Source organism: Mobula birostris, chromosome 8, assembly GCF_030028105.1.
Source record: "Mobula birostris isolate sMobBir1 chromosome 8, sMobBir1.hap1, whole genome shotgun sequence".
In the NCBI taxonomy this organism is placed as follows: domain Eukaryota; kingdom Metazoa; phylum Chordata; class Chondrichthyes; order Myliobatiformes; family Myliobatidae; genus Mobula; species Mobula birostris.
The window spans coordinates 125,272,778-125,294,204 of NC_092377.1; the positions used below are offsets into that span (position 1 = coordinate 125,272,778).

Here is a 21,427-nt window from a genome sequence, read left to right on the forward strand (position 1 = left end):
TAACTGAAACAGGAGCCTTCTGGTTCTCAATTCAGTAGCCCTGGTAAAAGACTGGGTGTATTCATCCTATCTCTACCCTCATGATTTTATGTACCTCGAGAAGACACCACACATTCTCCTAGGCTCCAAAGAATAAATCCTAAATTATACAATCTCTGTGCATAACTCAGTCCCTCGAGTATGATCAACACCCTCCCAAATCTACCCTGAACTCTTTCCATGTAATGAACTTTGTACTTCAAAAGATCAATGACTGGGAACAGGGAACATTATTTGAGTGACAGAAATGAGGAAATGTCACACTGTCAGAGGGACAGTACTGAGGGAGTGTCACACTGTCAGAGGGACAGTACTGAGAGATTGTCACACTGTCAGAGGGACAATACTGAGGGAGTATCACACTGTCAGAGGGACAGTACCGAGGGAGTGTCACACTGCCAGAGGGACAGTACTGAGGGAGTGTCACACTGTCAGATGGTCAGTACTGAGGGAGTGTCACACTCTCAGAGGGGCAGTACTGAGGGAGTGTCACACTGTCAGAGGAACAGTACTGAGGAAGTGTCACAGTGTCAGAGGGACAGTACTGAGGGAGTGTCACACTGTCAGAGGGACAGTACTGAGGGACTGTCACACTGTCAGAGGGACTGCACTGCGGGAGCGTCACATTGTCAGAAGGACAGCACTGAGGGAATGTCACACTGTCAGAGGGACAGTACTGAGAGAGTGTCACACTGTCAGAGGGACAGTACTGAGGGACTGTCACATTGATCATTAATAATATTGCCCCTTTCAGTGAATACCGTCTCAGCCTGTCCAGTCTCTCCTTGTAACTCCGACCCTCTCATCCCCGTGACATCCTCATGAAACTTTCCTGTATTCCCTCCAGCTTAATGACATCCTTCCTGTAGTTTGGTGACCAGAACAGCACAAAGTGCTCCAAGTCTCGTTCACCAACGACCTGCACAGTTTTAATGTAACGTTCTAACTTGTGTTCTCACTGCCCTGACCAATACGGTCCAATGTGTCAAATGCCTCTTCACCACCTTGTGCCAGTTTCCTGTTCCCTTATCATTGACTGGGACCCAGTTCCTCTTTCATGTGTCCTTGTTTTCAAACCCAGGACAACATTAAAAAGAATGAATTTGAAGCGTGTGGGATTACAAATGGGAATAGCATGGCACAGTCTGGGAATCTTTTTGTCTCTCATACTGATGTTGGAACCATAGCAGTTGGCTGGAGATTCATTGTAACTACTTTCTTTTTCAGTCTAAGGGTGGAAAACTGACAGAATATGCTGGATCTGAGAACAATCGGAAAGGTGTACTTCCTCCTGCCTCTTCTTCAAGGTAAATCAGCAGCAGCTGGGGCAGCAAATCCCTGATTTTCCTCTAGTCCGGCCGGTGTGTCACTAACCAGGGTACTCAGGGCTGAGTAGGGGGCTGGGCTGTGTTTCCGGCTGGTTACTCGTACAACACATAAACAGGCCCTTCAGCCCAAATTGTTCCTGCTGACCAAGATACCCATCTAAATTACTCACAAACACAAGAGATCCTGCAGAAGCTGGAAATCTTGCGCAACACACACAAAATGCTGAAGGAATTCAGCAGGTCAGCAAGCATCTCTAGAGGGGAATAAACATTGTGGGCCAAGACCCTTCATCAGGACATTTGACCACCTCTGCCCCATATCCTTATAAATCTCTCCACACCATGTTCCTGTCCATATGTTGTTAATCCACCTGCCTCAACAATTTCCTCTGGAACCTCGTTCCTCATGGAGTGGACTTAGAGATGACGGTTCCTTTAGCAGCAGAGTCTAAGACAAGAGGGCACTACATCCAAATAGAATCATCCTTTTAGAACAGAGAAGAGGAGGAAATTCTTTAGCCAGAGTGTGGTGAATCTGTAGAATTAATTGCCACAGACAGCTGTGGAGGCCAATTCATTAAAGCAGAGGTTGATAGGTTCTTGATCAGTAAGGACCTGAAAGGTTACAAGGAGAAGGCAGGAGAATGGGGTTGAGAAGGATAATAAGTCAGTCCCGAGAGAATGGTGGAGCAACTCGATGGGCTGAATGGCCTAATTCTACTTCTGTGTTTCATGGTTTTATAGTCTTATATATTGTTCACTTTCTGGGAGAAGAAATTGCTCCTTGTGTCCCCATTAAGTCTCTCCCCCATCACTTTAAACCTGTGTCTCTGTGGTCTTGATTTCCCATCTCTGGGGAAAAAGACTATGAATTTTTACCCTGTCTATGTCCATTATGATTTTATATACCTCGATATAATCACCCTGTATGATACACTCCAATGAAGAATGTCCCAACCAGTTCAACCTCTCTCCGTTACTCGGTCTCTCATCAGGGTAGTGGAAGCAGCTTTAACAAGGTTAGCCGGTGGGATTTAGATCATTCAGGGATGGAACGTGTGGGGCAGTGGGATGAGAGCCCAGCTGATTGGTGAACAGCTTCACGGAGACATCACTGGCTCGATGAGAATAGTCAGTGACAACTCAACAGTGTTAGTTCAGTCTTGCTGATGGTGGAAATGTGTGAAACCACGAGTCTCACAACTCGACTGATTAGGTTCTCGATATCACACATCAACAATTATCTTCCATTGCTCAAAGTTCAAAGTACATTTATTATTGAAGTATGCAGAATATATACAATGTCGAGAGAAACCAGCATTCATCATCAAAGACCCCCTGCCATCAAGGCCATGTGTGCTTTGACTTTGACATTAAGGGCATCACACAGTTCCCAAAACCACATAAATTGGACTGACTGTGGCTGAGGGAGAAAATGCATAGTTGTTGGAATGAAGCATGTGTTCTGCTTCACTGAGTACATTTCAACAGAAGTTGTCCTGGGCAGGAATGTGCTCAGGCAGTGTGACATGACATTAGAAACATGGACACAGGGAGCTGCATTGTCAAGGAGAGGAAGGAAACACAATAGAAGCAAACAGTTCAGAGATGTAAAACTGATAGACCTTTAATCCCACTCTTAATAAATGTAACATTAGACAAATCCTCCGTGGAACATGCACTCAGTGATTACTTTATTAGGTACATACAATCATCTGGCAGTAATTTCATGCTTAAAAGCTTACAGACATGGTCAAGAGGTTCATACCAAACATCAGAGTCATGAAGAAATGTGATCTAAGTGACTGACTGTGGAATAATTATTGGTGCCAGACAGGGTGGTTTGAGTATCTCAGAATCTGCTGATCTCCTGGTATTTTCATGTACAATAGTCTCTAGAGTTTACAGCGTGTGGTATAAAAACAAACAAACAAAAAATAAAAACTGATGAGCTGCAATTTTGTGAGGGACAATGCCTTGTTACTGAGAGACTCAGAGAAGAATAGCCAGACTGCTTAAGCTGACAGGAAGACACCATTAGCTCAAATAACCATGAATTACAACAGTGGTGTGCAGAAGAACATCTCTGAGCACGCAACAGGTCGAAACTTGAAGAGGGTGAGCTATAGCAGCAGAAGACCACATAACCTGCAAAATCAGGACAAGACCGTCTCTTCTCCACTATTCAATGAATATGACTGATTGTTGATCTGATCGTCTCTTCCCTCCCCTAACCCCATGCCCGCTGATTCCATTAATATCCAACCAATCAGTACTGTCACTGAACGCAGGCAGTGTCTGAGCCCCCACCACCTTGCAAGTAGACCCCCCTTCAGAGGGAGCCCAGAGCTGGCTGCAATATTTCACCTGTCCAAGCAGCTTCTGTGCAAGGAGAAATAGATCAATGTTTGAGGACCACATATGATTTTGGCAAGATATCTCTGCCCTTGAACTTGGATCCCTATACAATTAGCACCAATGCAGTGTTTCCTTTCACATGTCCAGCGTACCTGCATTTTAACCATCAGCAACCTGTGCACAATGAACTATGACAACTTTCATCGAGTCACAAGGTAGGGAAATTGGCCGTTCCACCCCATTTGTCCATGCCAACCAAGAGTACCATCCAAGCACTTTTAGCCCATGTCCCTCTGTACATGTACCTGTCCAGGCATCTTTGCCTCAACCACTTCCTCTGGAAGTTTGTTTCATTTACGGATCAGCCGCTAGGTGAAAGAGATGCCCCTGAGTCCCCAGTAAATCTCTCCCTTTTCATCTTATACTGTGCTTTAACCCTACCTGTGCCCCTCACACTTTTATACACCTCTATAAAGTCACACCTCGTTCTCCTACACTCAAAATCTCAGCCTGTTCATCCTCTCCGCATAACTCAGTTGCCTGAGTCCTGACAATGTCATCTTCATTCTTCCCTACAGCAAGACATAAACCGAACATTGATTCCCTAACCCTGGGTAAAAGAATGTCTGTATTCAAAATGTCTCATTATTTAAAGAAAAAGAATCTTTGTGTTCCTGTTGTTTTGTGACAAACTGGAAGACAATTGTCCCAAATGATGTTGGAGTTGCAGACTCTGGGCCCCCCTCTCTGGCACTGTCTCTGTACGTTGCACTCACTCCCCACCCTCACATGGTCTCTGTCCTCCTACCATTCGCAGTAGACTGACAAATTGTGTTTTATAAGTTCCCATCTTCCTTTGTCTGGTTACGAGTGCAATACCTCATTCCTTTTCCATATTCCTCAGTGCCAATAACACTGTCTTTGCCAAGATAACTTACTCAATCAGAAAATAGTTTGTTGAACTGAAAGGTAAGTTGCCTTTTCAGTGTAAGGAATCTCACTGAGGATGTCAAACCTTTGTTATTTGTCGATGTTATACTGCCAAATGTAACTGATCTTGGTCAGAAGGAGATCTCCAGATTTTGATTCCAACATGGTGAAGCTGAGAGAGTTCCACTCCTGAGGAAATGCCACACCTTCTCCACATGTCTGTGGCTTGTTCGAAAATATCAAGCTCCCCTGGAAATGCCTACCTCCTCTTCCGCAGTACAGCACTGCCCCACCCACAGTGCGGCTCACCCTCCATGCCACATGCCCACAGCGCTCCCTCCTCACTGCCCACCGACACCTCAGCACTCCCTTGTTACTGCCTCTCCCACAGTGGGTCGCTTCCTCCACATTGACCCTCCCACAGTGTCACGCTCCCTCCATACCGCCTCTCCCACAGTGGGGCGTTCCCTCCACACTGACCCTCCCACAGTGTCACGCTCCCTCCACACTGCCCCTTCCATATTGAGACACTCCTTCCTAATTTCCCATCCCACAGTGCAATGCTCTGTCTTCACTGCCCCTCCCACAATGTGTCACTCTCTCCTCACAGTCCCTCTCACAGTACGATGCACCCTCCTCACTGCCCCTCCCACAACGCAGTGCTCCCTCATTCCCACACTTTCCACAATGTGGCTCATCCTCTTCACCAATGCAATTTTATTTGTCTGAGTCAGTGAATCTCCAATTTCCCTTCAGATCAATGGACATAGAAACATAGAAAACCTATGTGCTGAACATGTCCTTGCCTCAGAAATTACCGAGTGTTTCCCATAGCCCTCCATTTCTCTAATCTCCATGTACCTATCCAGGAGTCTCTTAAAAGATCCTATCATATCTGCCTCCACCACAGTCGCCGGCAGCCCATTGCATGCACTCTGCATAAATAACTTACCCCTGACATCTCCTCTGTACCTACTTCCAAGCATCTTAAAACTGTGCCCTCTTGTGCTAGCCAGTTAAGCCCTGGGAAAAAGCCTCTGACTATCCGCACGATCAATGGCTCTCATTACCTTGTACACCTCTATCAGGTCACCTCTCATCCTCCGTCGCTCCAAGGAGAAAAAGTTGAGTTCACTCAACCTATTCTCATAAGGCATGCTCCTCAATCTAGGCAACATCCTTGTAACTCTCCTCTGCACCCTTTCCAGGGTTTCCATATCCTTCCTGTAGTGAGGCGACCAAAACTGAGCACAGTACTCCAAGAGGGGTCTGACTAGGGTCCTCTATAGTTGCAACATTACCTTCCGGCTCCTAAATTCAATCCCATGATGCCTTCTGAACCCTGTTCAGCAGCTTTGAGTGTCCTATGGACTTGGACCCGAAGATCCCTCTGATCCTCCACACTGCCAAGAGTCTTACCATTAATACTAGATTCCGCCATCATATTTGACCTACCAAAATGAACCACTTCACACTTATCCATGTTGAACACCATCTGCCACTTGTAAGCCCAGTTTTGCATCCTAGCGATGTCCTGTCGTAACCTCTGACAGCCCTCCACTCAATCCACTATACCCACAACCTTTGTGTCATTAGCAAATTTATTAAACCATTCCTCCACTTCCTCATCCTGGTCATTTATAAAAATTACGAAGAGTCGGGGTCCCAGAACAGATCCCTCAGGCACACCACTGGTCACCGACCACCATGCAGAATGTGACCCGTCTACAACTTTGCCTTCTGTGGGCAAGCCAGTTCTGTATCCACAAAGCAACGTCCTCTTGGATCCCAGCCTCCTTACTTTCTCAATAAGCCTCACATGGGGTACCTTATCAAATGCCTTGCTGAAATCCATATATACTACATCTACTGCTCCACCTTCATCAATGTGTTTAGTCACATCTGTAAAAAAATTCAATCAGGCTCACAGGGCACGACCTGCCTTTGACAAAGCCATGCTGACTATTCCTAATCATATTATGCTTCTCCAAATGTTCATAAAACCTGCCTCTCAGGATCTTCTCCATCAACTTACTAACCACTGAAGTAAGACTCATGAGTCGATAATTTCTTGGGCTATCTCTACTCCCTTTCTTGAATAAGGGAACAACAGCCGCAAGCCTCCAATCCTCGGGAACATCTCCTGTCCCCATTGATGATGCAAAGATCATCACCAGAGACTTCAGCAATCTCTGCCCTCATCTCTCACAGTGTCCTGGGGTATATCTTGTCTGGTAATGGTGACTTATTCAACTTGATGCTTTCCAGAAATTCCAGCACATCCTCTTTCTTAATACCTACATGCTTAAACTTTTCAGTCCACTCTAAGTCATCGCTACAATTGCCAAAATCCTTTTCCATAGGAATACTTAAGCAAAGTACTCATTAAGAACCCACGCTATCTCCTCTGGTTCCATACACATTTCTGCACTGTCCCATTGATTGGTCCTATTCTCCCACTGTCACAATGGGAGCATTGGTGGCAAGGGTGGACCCAAATGCAAGACACATCTTGTGAGGTTAAGTAAATAGAGTTTATTGTTTGATACCAGGAGAGCAAAGCAGAAGCAGGTATAGTGAACTGGACAAGGACTCAGAACTATGACTAGGCTGGGACTCGGGGTCTGGGCTAGGACTCGGAATTGGATCCCAGAACTAGCGGCGACATGAAGAGGACACCATCTGGACTCCAAGCCAGAGACTGGGCAAGGACCCAGTGCCTGGATCTTGCCTCGGGCTCACACCCCAGAACCAGGCATGGACATGACATGGGCTAGGGAGAGGAGGAACATGGAAAACAGAGTCTCAGTCTCGGGAGAGCAGGTACATGGCACCATGAGCACATACACAGAACACAGAGTAGGGACCCCTCCTTGGGAACAGGACACAGGGCTGGGACTCACACACAGAACAGAGAGCTGGGACCCCTCCTTGGGTACAGGACATAGGGCTGGGACTCATGACTCCCCGCGGGGCAACAGCAAGACGGCCTGACTTACCCCACGGAGGCGAGGACAAGACACGACAAGACATGACCCCCCGCGGGGCAACGGCAAGATGGCCTGACTTACCCCACGGAGGTGAGGATAAGACAAGACCAACACGAAAGAACACCAGACAGTACCTATCTAGCCCCGATGATAGAAGTAGACTGAAGTGCAGGCGAGGGCTGCAGTTGAGGGCTAGAGGGGAGATGGGCAGAGAAGGGATTCAGACAGGGGGGTAGGACAGGAATCACAGACCACCAGGGCCAGGACTTGACTTGGAACTTGGATGCCGCCAGGGACGGGACTTGACTTGACTCAGAACTTGGATGCCGCCAGGGACGAGACTTGACTTGGTTCTTGAATGCCCCCGGAGCCAGGACTTGACTTAGAGCCTCCGGGTAGTGGCGAGCTCTCAACTCAGCCCAGGAACAGTAGACAGCGGTTCTTGATTCCCTCTAGCGGGTTAACTGACAGACCCACCTCGGTAAGGAAACTTTGCAGACTCGCTTTGTCGAGGTTGACAGGGTTGCTCAGGTGAGGAAGGGTGAATTACCAGCACTCGCTTCAGGCGGAGACCAGGTTTGCTCCAGCCAGATGACATTGGCATGCCGTGCCCTTGGTGACTTCACAGACGCTCTCGCTCTGAACAGCTGAAAGCCGGAGACTATAAACTACCGGTTCAGCCGAGAGTAAATTGCCTCTCATCGCCAAGGCCGAGGGACACGGGAAAATAGGGAACCAAAGGGAAGCAGGGAGTCAACGGTCCGGATCGTAACATAAACAAAGTAAATTTAAAGAGACCCCGATCCGGACCATGACAGCCACGTCTTATACGCTTGCCCTTCACATACTTATAGAATGCTTTAAGGTTTTCCTTAATCCTGTCCACCAAGGCCTTGTCATGGCCCCTTCTTGCTCTCCTAATTTCAATCCTAAACTCCTTCCTGCTAGCCTTATAACCCTCTAGATCTCTATAGTTTTTTTGAACCTTTCATAAGCTCTTCTTTTCTTCTTGACTGGATTTTCAACAGCCTTTGTACATCACGGTTCCTGTACCCTACCATCCTTTCCCTGTCTCATTGGAACGTATCTATGCAGAAATCCACACAAATATCCCCTGAACATTTGCCACATTTCTTCCATACATTTCCCTGAGAACATCTGTTCCCAATTTATGCTTCCAAGTTCCTGCCAGATAGCTTCTTATTACCCTTGACTCCAATTAAACGCTTTCCTAACTTGTCTGTTCCTATTCCTCTCCAATGCTATGGTAAAGGAGATAGAATTGTGATCATTATCTCCAAAATGCTCTCCCACTGAGAGATCTAACACCTGCCCAGGTTTATTTCCCAGTAACAGATCAAGTACAGCCTCTCCTCTTGTTCAAGAAATCTTCCTGAATACACCTAACAAACTCCACCCCATCGAAACCATTTGTTCTATGGAGATTCCAATCAATACTTGGGAAATTAAAATCTCCCACCATGACAACCCTGTTATTATTACACCTTTCCAAAATCTGCCTCCCTATCTGCTCCTTGATGTCCTTGTTACTATTGGATGGTCTATTATAAACACCCACTAAGTTATTGACCCTTTCCTGTCCCTAACTTCCACCCACAGAGAATCCATAGACAACCCCTCCATGACTTCCTCCTTTTCTGCAGCTGTGACCCTATCTCTGATCAACAGTGTCACACCCCCACCTCTCTTGCCTCCCTCCCTGTCCTTTCTGAAACATCTAAAGCCTGGTACTCTAGGTAGACATTCCTGACCCTGAGCCATCCAAGACTCTGTAATGGCCACAACATCATAGCTCCTAATACTGATCCACGATCTAAGCTCATCCACTTTGTTCACTATATTCCTTGCATTAAATTAGACACATCTCAAACCATCGATCTGAGCATGACCTTTCTCTATCACCTGCCTGTCCTCCCTCTCGCACTGACTCCAAGTTTTCTCCATTTGTGTGCCAACTGTCTCTTCGTCCATCTCTTCAGTTCAGTTCCCAACCCCCAGCAATTCTAGTTTAAATTCTCTCCAGTAGCCTTTGGAAATTCCCTGCCAGGATATTGGTCCCCCTGGGATTCAAGTGCAACCCATCCTTTTTCTGCAGGTCACACCTGCCCCAGAAAAGGTCCCAATGATCCAGGAATCTGAATCCCTGCCTCCCGCTCCAATTCCTCTGCCATGCATTTATTCTCCACCTCACTCTATTCTAAAACTCACTGTCATGTGGCACAGGCAGTAATCTTGAGATTACTACCTTTGTGGTCCTGTTTCTGAACTCCCTTCTAGTCTGTTTTCAGGACCTCCTTCTTTTTCCTACCGATTTCGTCCGTACCAATATGTACCATGATCTCTGGCAGCTCACCTTCACACTTCAGGATATCACAGACACGAACAGAAACATCCTGGACCCTGGCACTGGATGGCAAACTACCATCTGTGTTTCTTTCCTGCGTCCACAGAATTGCCTGTCTGACCCCCTATTACTGCTGCCTTCTTCCTTTCCCTTCCTGTCTGAGCCACAGGGCCGGACTCTGTGCCAGAGGAGCTGCCACTGTTGCTTCCCCGAGGTAGTCCGTTCCCCCTAGCAGTGCTCAAATAGGAGTACTTATTGTTAAGAGGGACAGCCACATGGATACTGTCTAGTATCTGGCTCTTGCCCTTCCCTCTCCTGACTGTTACCTATTTATCTGTCTCCTGAGACCCCAGTGTGACTACCTGCCAGAGCTCCTCTCTATCACCTCCTCACTCTCCCTGACCATACGAAGATTGGAAAACAGTTGGTAACCTGGGTCTCTGGATCCAGTGCTCTGTGGGATCTTACTGTGTAGTTGGCTGCAATGCTTCCTACATCATTGGCCATCTCCCAGAAAACCAGAAGGCTCTCTCCCTCACCCCCACCCACTAGTGCTGCGACCTCTCAGGCTGGCTCTGAGTATGTGACCGTCTCCCCCCTGCGAACAGGACCTCCACCGCTGGGCAATTCCCACAGACTGCTGTACACCGGGCCATTCTCCTCCCCCTCTCCAACGGACATTACTGTTGTAACTTCCTGTGGGATCTGGCTCGTCCTCTGCCTCTCTGTGTCCTGGGGCAGAAATAAAAGCAAATCTCAACTCTTCATTCCAACACCATTGAACTGCTCACACCCCATCACTGAACTAATTCCACAACCTCTGGATTTACTTCCAAGGACTCCACAACTCAGGCTCTCAATATTTTTTACTTCTTGTTTATTGTTACTTTTTATTTGGATTTGCAGATTGTTGTCTTTTGCTCATTTGCTGTTTGTATCAATGATGTGTGGAGTTTTAACTGATTCTATTATGTTTCTTAGTTTTTATTGTGAATGCCCACAAGAAAATGACTCTCTGGATAGAATGTGGTGACATTTATGTACTTTTATGATAAATTTCTTGATAAATCCTGATTTTGGAAGAGAAATGAGACTTGGGAGAAGATATGTTTTCCAGGAAGACAATGACCCCAAGCATAAAGCCAAAGTTACACAGGAATGGCTTAAAAACTAAAAATGTAATGTCCTGGGGTGGCCAAGTCAGAGTCCAGACCTCAATCCACTTGACAGTTTGTGGCTGGACTAGAAAAGGATGTTCACTCAAGATCCCCATGCAATCTGACAGAGCTTGAGCAGTTTTTTTCAAAGAAGAATAGGGAAAAATTGCAGTGTCCAGATGTGCAAAGCTGAAATAAAGTTATCCACACAGACTGAAGGCTGTAATTGCTGCCAGAGGTGCATCTACTAAATACTGACTTGAAGAGGGTGAATACTTATGCAATCAGTTATTTTGTGCTTTATATCTGAAATTAATTTAGATCACTTAGTGGAGGTCTATTTTCACTTTGACACATTAAGAGTCAGTTTCTCCTGATCAGTGTCAAAAAAGCCAAATTAATTCCAGTGTGATTCAATGTTGTAAAATAGTAAAACAAGAAACTTCCAAGGAGGGGTGAATACTTTTTATAAGAACTGCACACCTCCAGTATGTAGGATGCAAAAATGAATGTGAGTGTTCATTGGTTGCTAGTCAGTAGAGGAGATAGGGACAAGAACAGATGCAGACCTGATAGAGCAGTCACCCACAAGTAGACAGCAGAGGGTAGGGTTTAAACAGAAGGTGAAACTCCATCAACTTCTCTTTAGTAATTTCACCTGGCCCCGCAACTCCATCTCTTTAGTCAAGAAAGCACAGCAATGTCTCCATTTCCTAAAGAGATTGAGGTGTGCGAGGCTACCTCCTCCCTCTATTCTAACCAATTTTTAACAGGAGTGCCATCGAGAGTACCCTGACGAGCTGTGTCACCGTCTGATACGGCAATTGAAAAGCATCTGACCACAAGACCCGGCAAAGCGTTATAAGGGCTGCTGAGATGATCATCAGGGTATCTCTTCCACCCATCCAAGATGTTTACCAGGACCCTTAGGATTGTCAGGTGTGGCACGTGGCCAAGTGGTTAGGGCGTTGGGCTCACGATCTGAAGGTCGTGGGTTCGAGACTCGGCCAAGGTAGCCTGTTGTGTCTTTGAGCAAGGCACTTAACCACACACTGCTCCAGTCCACCCAGCTGAAAATTAGTACCGGCAAATGCTGGGAGTTAACTTTTCAATAGACTGGCGTCCTATCCGGGCAGGAGTCTCGTACTCTCAGCCGCTTCACGCACAGAAACCGACATAAGCTCCGGCCTGATGGGCCACAAGGCTCGGGACAGACTTCAACTTTTAGGATTGTCAAGGATCCCTCCCATCCATCTCACAATCTCTTTGACCATCTTTGCCCCCTCCAACCCCCACCATCAGGGAGGAGGAACCGTAGCATTATGAGAAGGACTGTTAGGATAGGATGGGAAACAGCTTCTTCCCCACTGCTGAAGCAGAAGTGGTGTAATACCATTTGTCTCGTAAGTGCAGCTTATGATAGATGTCAATCTTATGGAATGTATTTTGTTATTTGTTAATTTATTTGTGGTAATGCTGCTTTATCTGCTGTGTGTGTTGTATGCACTGTGTTGTGTGCCTTGGTCCAGGGAACGTTGTTTCATTTGGTGGTATAAATGTAAACAATTGAAATGACAATAATACTGAACTTGAATGTTCATCTGGACTTACTTCAGGATGTACTTGTAGATGAAGAATCCAGCCAATTGTGTACTGAGAATGAGGCTGCTCGTGAGTAACACGGTGATCCAAATAGCAGTGACCCCACCGTAACAGAAATCAACAGGACAGCTTCAGAACAGTCTGCTGACCAAGTCAAACTCTTTTCAGTTATGGATGGACTACTACACAGGATCCAAAAAGTCTGCAGAAAGTTGCAAACTCAGCACCAACATGGTCACCTGCCTCTTTAGGACCTAAATCATCTTCAAAAGTTGAAGCCTCAAAAAGGCATCGTTATAGACCTGCACCACTCAGGATGTGCCTTCTTCTCATTGCTACCATCAAGGAGGAAGTACAAGATCCCAAAGACACACACAGATGTGTGAGGAACAGCTTCATCCTCACTGCCACTGCCTCACTATTTTCACTTTTTTTGCTCTCTTTTTGCATTACTTATTTAATTTAATTTTTATAACAAAAATATAGGGCCTATAAATTATCTATGTTTTATTGCTTTGCAACACTGAATCACTGTGGATTTAATTTGGCTTTTTTGACACTGATCATCAGAAAAAGTCTATTTTGTGTCAAAGTGAAAACAGATCTCTACAAAGTGATCTAAATTAATTGCAAATTCAAAACACAAAATAATTGATTGCATAAGTATTCACCCCTCTTTCACATGGCACACCAAACCATCACTGGTGCAGCCAATTGGTTTTAGAAGTCACATCATTAGTTAAATGGGGATTTGTCTTTGGAGACCTATGTACAGTCAAGGTGTTTTGATTGGGAGAGAGAGATCCATGTGTTCCTTCCCTATTTTACTTGGGCTTTGTCCTCAGCACATTGAGGGAAAAGGCTAAATCCTTGGATAAAAGCAGTGGGGTCTTGAAGGAGAGTGGAGAGTGTGATTCCCATCTCACCGGTACAGTTCACCATCCCAATGTGTTCCACAGCTTGTGGTGTATGGTTGTCATCAGGTCCCAAGAGAAGCAGGGCAGCAGTCTGTACACAACAAGATCCCACAGCCAGCAATGCGACAGTGACTATTATTGGCACCGAGACACTGGAATGAGCTTCCCTCTGGCCACGAGATCTTTCCCATCCAGTTGGGAGGGAAGGTGGACTATGCTCAGATGGAACTCAAGTTGAGGTTGGAGGGAATTGCTGAATGGAGAATATTCTTCAGAGATATCCTCACCTTTCATCCACAGGGACACTGCAAACATGGCCTCTCCATGCTGGTTTCGGATTGTACAGAAAGCGGTCACATCCTCCTGTCCCTCACCCACACTCAAGGTTAGCAAGCCTGCAGAGAATGGTTAAGGTCACTTAGATCATATTTCTTCCCCATTCCAATACTTGCTCTGAACAACAACGGAATTTCTTAACCATGTCTGCATGCTTTTATGCATTGAGTTGCTGCCACATGATTCACTGATTAGATATTTGCATTAACGAGCAGGTGTACAGGTACTTTATAAAGTGGCCACTGATTGTGTCTGTGTATCGAAGGATAAAAAGTCCACTGACTTTGCATTTGTACTTAGGGATGTAGCAATGCATCCACTTACACTCCACGTTGAGGGCAATGGCTCTCTCCGCTGTCCCGTGTTTATTCTCCGCCACACACTCATAGATTCCAGCCTGCTGGGGTGTCACCTGAGGAAACTCCAGCCATAGCTCGTTGCTGGAATTTGTTGTGTTCAGTGTGACACCGAGATGTCTCCACGTTAGATTAGACACTGGGAAACTCTGGACGGAGCAGAGGATCAATGTAAGAATCCCTTCCTTCATATTCACCCGGGAATTGTTCACGTTGTTGGGAGAAGTGATTGAGAGATTCTGTGGGGCATCTAATAAAGACAAATAAAGATTTAAGCATGAGAACACAAGATTCCACATGTTAATCACCGGAATAATTTCTACAATCAATTCTATTCCACCTTTGCAATGCATTCCAACGTACATTGAATGTGGAGAAGTACAGCTCAGGAACAGCCCCTGCAGCTCAAAATGTTATGCTGATCTAATTATTCTAGAAAGCAAATCCCTAACTAAGCTAACCTATTCTGCCTACAATATGTCCATGTCCCTCCATTCCCTGCACATTCATATGCCCATCAAAGTGCCTTTGAAACACCTCTACCTTCATCTCCACCCCTGACAGAACATTACAGGCTCCCTCAGCTCACTGTATGAAAAGGAATGTTGTCCTGTGAGTCTTTTACACTTTCTCACCTTCAATGCATGTCCCCTAATATTGAACATTACAACCCTGGGTAACAGATACTGACCTATCTGTTGGAAGCTTCTAAACGATGTCTCATTGTAAGCTCGGTTGCTTCATGGCAGATGTGGGACACCAGAGATGTGGGTGGGATAAGGGAGGTAGTGTTTGTGGGATGTCAGGGTCACTTGTTTCTTCCTGTTGGTCAGCCTTGCTTACCCCCATGTTAGGTCAAGTGGGGAGTCACGGGGTACAAGCGGAGGTACTGAAGCTCTCTGGAGAGGGCAGAGCAACAGCACCAGGGTCCCGTGGATCTGGTGATTGTAGCTTTTGATATTCCATGAACATCTGAGCTGACCCCAAATGGTCAAACAGAGAGAGAGCAGGCAATGCAGGTAAAATCAACCACAACACCCACCCCCCCCACCCCCAGTGAGGGCCAATGTATGTGAGTGTGTGTGTGTGCCTTGAACAATACTCTATCTCTCTCTCTCACTCTCTCTCTCTCTCTCATTATCTATCTCTCTCACACACACACACACACACACACATTCTCTTTCCGTCCTCCCCTTCTCTCCAGGTAAGAGTGCCTGGCTGTGTTGGTGTGCTCATGTCTACGAACATGTATGTTTGAACTATATGAGGACACGTTCACATGGATATGTAATGCCATGTTTGTGTGCCTTTTTAATACCTAAAGAGGTTTGACAACAGCTTATTTCCACAGTCATAGGTTCCTGAACCCACTCAAAAAACCCTAACCCAATGTTAAGCCATATTTGCCCTCATCTACACCATTCCTACAATTCGTTTTATTTACAGTATTTTGTTGATTAAATGTATGCTATTTTGAGGTTTTGGTAATTTATGTTCATCGTGTCTGTATCTAAACTCTGTTGTTGATGCGAGAAGCTCATTTTGACGGCATTGATACCCCGTGACGGCCCATGACATTAAACGACCTAATATGTATGTCTCTCTTGCACATGCGTGTTTAAGACAAGTGAGTACATGGTCACATGCTGGTGTGTGTCATCACGTGTTTGTCTGCCTTGTAGATCTGTAGCTTCACTGAGGGAATGAGCAAGAGGGAGAAGTGAGAGAGAGAGGGGAGTAAGGGAGTGTGCTGGAGGAGGGGATGGAAAGGTGGGTGGGCAAAATTTGAAGATTAAAGGATTCTCTGATTCTCTCCAGATTCAGCACATCCTTTCTCTTGTAAGGGGCCCAAAACTGCTCTCAATACTCCAAGTAAGGTCTCACCAGTGCTTCATAAAGTATTAGCATTACATTCTTGCTTTTATATTCTAATCCTCTTGAAATAAATATTAACATCACATTTGCCTTCCTCTCCACAGACTCAGCCTACAAATTAACCTTTAGGCATTCCTGCACTGTAGCAATGTTTGTGAGAAACCTGTGGTAGTAGTTTACAAGGCACAAGTGTGGCCTGAGTTGTAACACATTTTCTGGTTTTGGTGCCTGTAGCAGCAATTCAGTGTTCTCTTGTGACTTATGGAAGTCATTACTTGTCAAAGACATGTCCTCAATATGATATTTCATTCTTGAAAAACTCACATTTGTCTCTCTTTGCGTGCAGACCATATTCATTCAGCCTGGTAAGCTCCAGGTTCTGGAGGTGCTCTTCATCATTTTGGCCAGCCACGATGATGTTATCAAGATAACATTGTGTTCCTGGGATATCTTGGAACACTTGGTCAAATTGCCAAAATTGCCATATTTTTTCCAAATTGCAGGAGCTAATGCGACACCAAAGTTGAGACAATTATACTGGAACAGTCCCTTGTGAGTGTTGATTGTGAGGAACTTCCTGCTTGACTCCTCAATCTCCATTTTCAGATAGGCTTGTGACAAGCCAATCTGTGAAAACCTCTCCCCACTTGCCCAAGATACAAAAACTGTCTTCTATTCGCGGCAGGGGATACTACACAGTACACAGCACAGGGCTGGTGCTCACTTTGAAGTCACCACCAACGCAAACAGTTCCAGGCTTCCCTTTCTTCATCACCAGGGCAATGGCCATGGCCCAGCTGCTGCACTCAACCTTGGAGAGAATGACACACGCCTCCAAGTTCTGATGTTCATCAACCACTTTAGGCACTGGACTCACTTTACAGAATCTTGTTGTTGCTGCTTCATCCAGTTTAATTCTGGCCTTTGTGCCTTTGAGTTTACAAGTACTTGGTTGGAGTACTGTGCAGATGCAATAGAAGCACTCCCATGCAGGACTGGTAAAGAGCTCCAAAAACTCAATCTCTATAAAAGAGAGGTACTGCCTTGTGGAACAGCCATCATGGGAGTGGTCATTGTTGGAGCAGTCAGAGTCAGAGTAGTAAGGAACACACATCAAAGTTGCTGGTGAACACAGCAGGCCAGGCAGCATCTCTAGGAAGAGGTACAGTTGACGTTTTGGGCTGAGACCCTTCGTTAGCTGACGAATGGTCTCGGCCCGAAACGTCGACTGTACCTCTTCCTAGAGATGCTACTTGGCCTGCTGCGTTCACCAGCAATGTTGATGTGTGTTGCTTGAATTTCCAGCATCTGCAGAATTCCTCGTGTTTGCAGAGTAGTAAGGCATTAGTTCAATTGGGCATCGGCGAGAGCAGGAGGAGGCAAGGTAAGTTCATTCCTCATTTCTGATTTCTTTTTTTCTTATTTATCTCTTGAGATAATAGGGGATATGTCTACAGAGCTAGTATTTTGTTCTGGATGGCAGTTGTGAGATTTCCAGTAAATCTGCACCGGGTGCATCGAGATACAGCTCATTAAAGACTGTGTTAGGGAAATGGAGCAGCAGCTCGATGACCTTTGGCTTGTTAGAGAAAGTGAAGCATTGACAGGCAGGAGCTACAGGGAGGTGGTCACCTCAAGGCTACTGAAGATAGATAAATGGCTGACTGTCAGAAAAGGGAAGGAAGAACATCAAATAGTGGAGAGCACCCTGTGGCCATCCCCCTCAACAATGAGTACTCCATTTTGGGTACTATTGGGTGAATGATCTACCTGGGGGCAGCAACAGTGGTTGCTCTTAAGGTACCGAGTCTGTCCCTGCAGCTCAGCAGGGTAGAGAACTGAAGAGGATGGTACTTTAGCAATAATAGGGGACTCTGTAGTCAGCGGGGCAGATAGATAATTCTGTGGACGGGAAAAGGAAACACAGATGTTAGTTTGCCTCCCATGTGCCAGCATTTCTTTACATGTCCACAATATCCCGAAAAGGGAGAGTGTGCAGCCAGAAGTCGTGGTACATATTGGTCCCAATGACATAAGTAGAAAAAGGAAGCAGGTCGTTAAAAAATAATACAGGGAGTTAGGAAGGAAGCTGAGAAGCATAACCTCAATGTAGCAATATCAGGATTGCTTCCTGTGTCTCGTGACTCTGAGGATAGGAATACAATAAGGTGGAGGATAAATGCGTGGCTGAAGGATTGGAGCAGGGGACAGGGATTCAGATTTCTGGATAATTGAGACCTTTTCTGGGGCAGGTGTGACCACTACAAAAGGGAAAGGTTGCACTTGAATCCGAGGGAGACCAATATTCTTGCAGACAGGTATACTAGAGTGAAACATAGAAACATAGAAGACCTACAGCACAATACAGGCCCATTGGCTCACAATGCTACGCTGAACATGTACTTACTTTAGAAATTACCAAGGGTTACCCATAGGCATCTATTTCTCTAAGCTCCATGTACCTGTGCAGGAGTCTCTTAAAAGACCCTGTCGTATCTGCCTCCACCACCAGTGCCGTCAGCCCATTCCACACACTCACCACGCACTGCGTAAAAACAATTACCCCTGACCTCTCCCCTGTACCTACTTCCAAGCATGTTAAAGCTGTGTGCTCTCTTGTTAGCCATTTCAGCACTGGGAAAAAGCCTCTGACTATCCATATGATCAATGCCTCTCATCATCTTATACACCTCTATCAGGTCACCTCTCATCCTCCACTGCTCCAAGGAGAAAATGTTGAGTTCACTCAACCTATTTTCCTATGGTATGCTCCCCAATCCGGGCAACATTCTTGTAAATCTCCTCTGCACACTTCCACATCCTTCCTGTAGTGAGGTGACCAGAACTGAGTACAGTACTCCAAGTGGGGTCTGACCAAGGTCTTATATAGCTGCAACGTTACCTCTTGGCTCTTAAGCTCAATCTCATGGTCGATGAAGCTGAATACACCGTATGCTTGCTTAACCTGTCATGTGATCGGCAGCAATGAATATCAATTGAATTGAGTCAGGTTTTATAAAAACAATCAAATATTTATTCAACTCTGCTCCAATATAAAAATAACAAATGATAATCTTAACCAGAAATAAACTGCTATGCGGCCATTTAACAAACTGCCACTCAGTACTAGTTCTTAAAGCGATAAATACGAAAACAGTTCTTTAAGTGGTAAATTCAAACACAGTTCTTAGAATGGTAAATTTGAAAGTCCAAAAGATTTATACAGTCAATTAGGAGAGACTTTCCTGAAGTAAAGAATTCCTCAAAGACACGACGTCACTGCCAGTCCCAGCCGGGTCCTGCCTTGTCTGCAGGATTCACGACGACGGAAATAAAATGATTTAAAGGCACTGACCTTTCCCTCTTGATACTAGATACTGCACAGCTTTTTCTGCTGCTTTTTAGCAGAGGCTATCTCATGCAGATCACTCTTTCTTGAATGAATTCAATAATGGTCGATTCTCTTCAAAACCGTCGAATGACTCCTTCAGGTTCCAGTGTTCACTCTCCAATATTACTGAAAAGGTACATCAATAAATCTGGCAGCTATTGATTAAACTGCCGGTCCAACACCTTTGTACCTTACAATAGAACGTAAAACTGTGTTTTAGATCGAAACTGCGTCATAAGGAAAATACACAGCGGAGCGGAGTATCTGGCTGACGTTCTAACTGGAAAGCCAACTACGTCACCCTAGGGGCCTACACTTATGTGAGAACAGGTCATCACATGAACTCCCATCAGTGGGAAAATTATATCATGTGACCTCTGCAAGACCATTACATCACCCTCACAAGACAGTCACAAGATATCTATGAAGTATGTAACAAACCACAGAGTCAACCTGTGCAGCATCTTGGAATCAGAATCAGAATCAGGTTTATTATCACTGGCATGTGCCATGAAATGTGTTAATTTAGCAGCAGCAGTTCCATGCAATACATAATCTAGCAGAGAGAAAAAAATAATATTCATATATAAAAATTTTAAAATAATAACAAATAGACAAGTAAATCAATTACATATATTGAATAGATCTTAAAACACGTGCAAAAACAGAAATGCTCTATTTTTAAAAAAAAAGTGAGGTAGCATCCAAAGATTCAAAATCCATTTAGGAATTGGATGGCAGAGGGGAAGAAGCTGTTCCTGAATTGCTGAGTGTGTGCCTTTGGGCTTCTGTAACTCCTACCTGCTGGCAACAGTGAAAAAAGGGCATGCCCTGGGTGCTGGAGGTCCTTATAATGGAGGCTGCCTTTCTGAGACACCACTCCTTAAAGATGTCTTAGGTACTTTGTAGGGTGTTACTCAAGATGGAGCTGACTAGATTTACAACCTTCCGCAACTTCTTTCAGTCCTGTGCAGCAGCCCCTCCATACGACACAGTGATGCAACCTGTCAAAATACTCTCCACAATGTAACTATAGAAGTTTTTGAGTGTATTTGTTGACATGCCAAATCTCTTCAATCTCCTAATGAAGTATAGCCCCTGTCTTACCTTCTTTATAACTACATTGGTATGTTAGGACCAGGTTAGATCCTCAGAGACCTTGACACCCAGAAACCTGAAGCTGCTCACTCTCTCCACTTCTGATCCCTCTATAAGTATTGGTATGTGTTCCTTCGTCTTACTCTTCCTGAAGTACACAATCAGCTCTTTTGTCTTACTGTTGTTGAGTGCCAGGTTGTTGCTGCGGCACCACTCCACTAGTTGGCATATCTCACTCCTGTACGCCCTCTCGTCACCACCTGAGATTCTACCAACAATGGTATATTGTCAGCAAATTTATAGATGGTATTTGAGCTATGCCTAGCCACAGAGAGAGTAGAGCAGTGCACTAAGCATACACCCCTGAGGTGTGCCAGTGTTGATCATCAGTGAGCAGGATATTCTATCACCAATCTGCACAGGTTGTGGTCTTCCGGTTAGGAAGTCGAGGGTCCAATTGCAGAGGGAGGTACAGACGCCTAGGTTCTGCAACTTCTCAATCAAGATTGTGGGAATGATGGTATTAAATGCTGAGCTATAGTTGACAGCATGCTAACGTAGGTGCGTGTGTTGTCCAAGTGGTCTTAAGCCATGTGGAGAGCCATTGAGATTTCATCCGGCATTGACCTATTGTGGCAAAAGGCAAATTGCAATTGGTCTAGGTCCTTTCTGAGGCAGGAGTTCA

The 21,427-nt window shown here is 45.3% G+C and overlaps 1 protein-coding gene across 1 annotated transcript in view; it reads right to left on the minus strand.

The window, feature by feature from the left end:
• The window catches only part of LOC140202052 (myelin-associated glycoprotein-like), a 565,622-nt gene that overhangs the window by 497,680 nt on the left and 46,515 nt on the right, over positions 1-21,427 (minus strand). Inside the window, 1 exon segment of the mRNA XM_072266909.1 lies at positions 14,347-14,628. Coding sequence (XP_072123010.1) covers positions 14,347-14,628 — 282 coding nt within the window.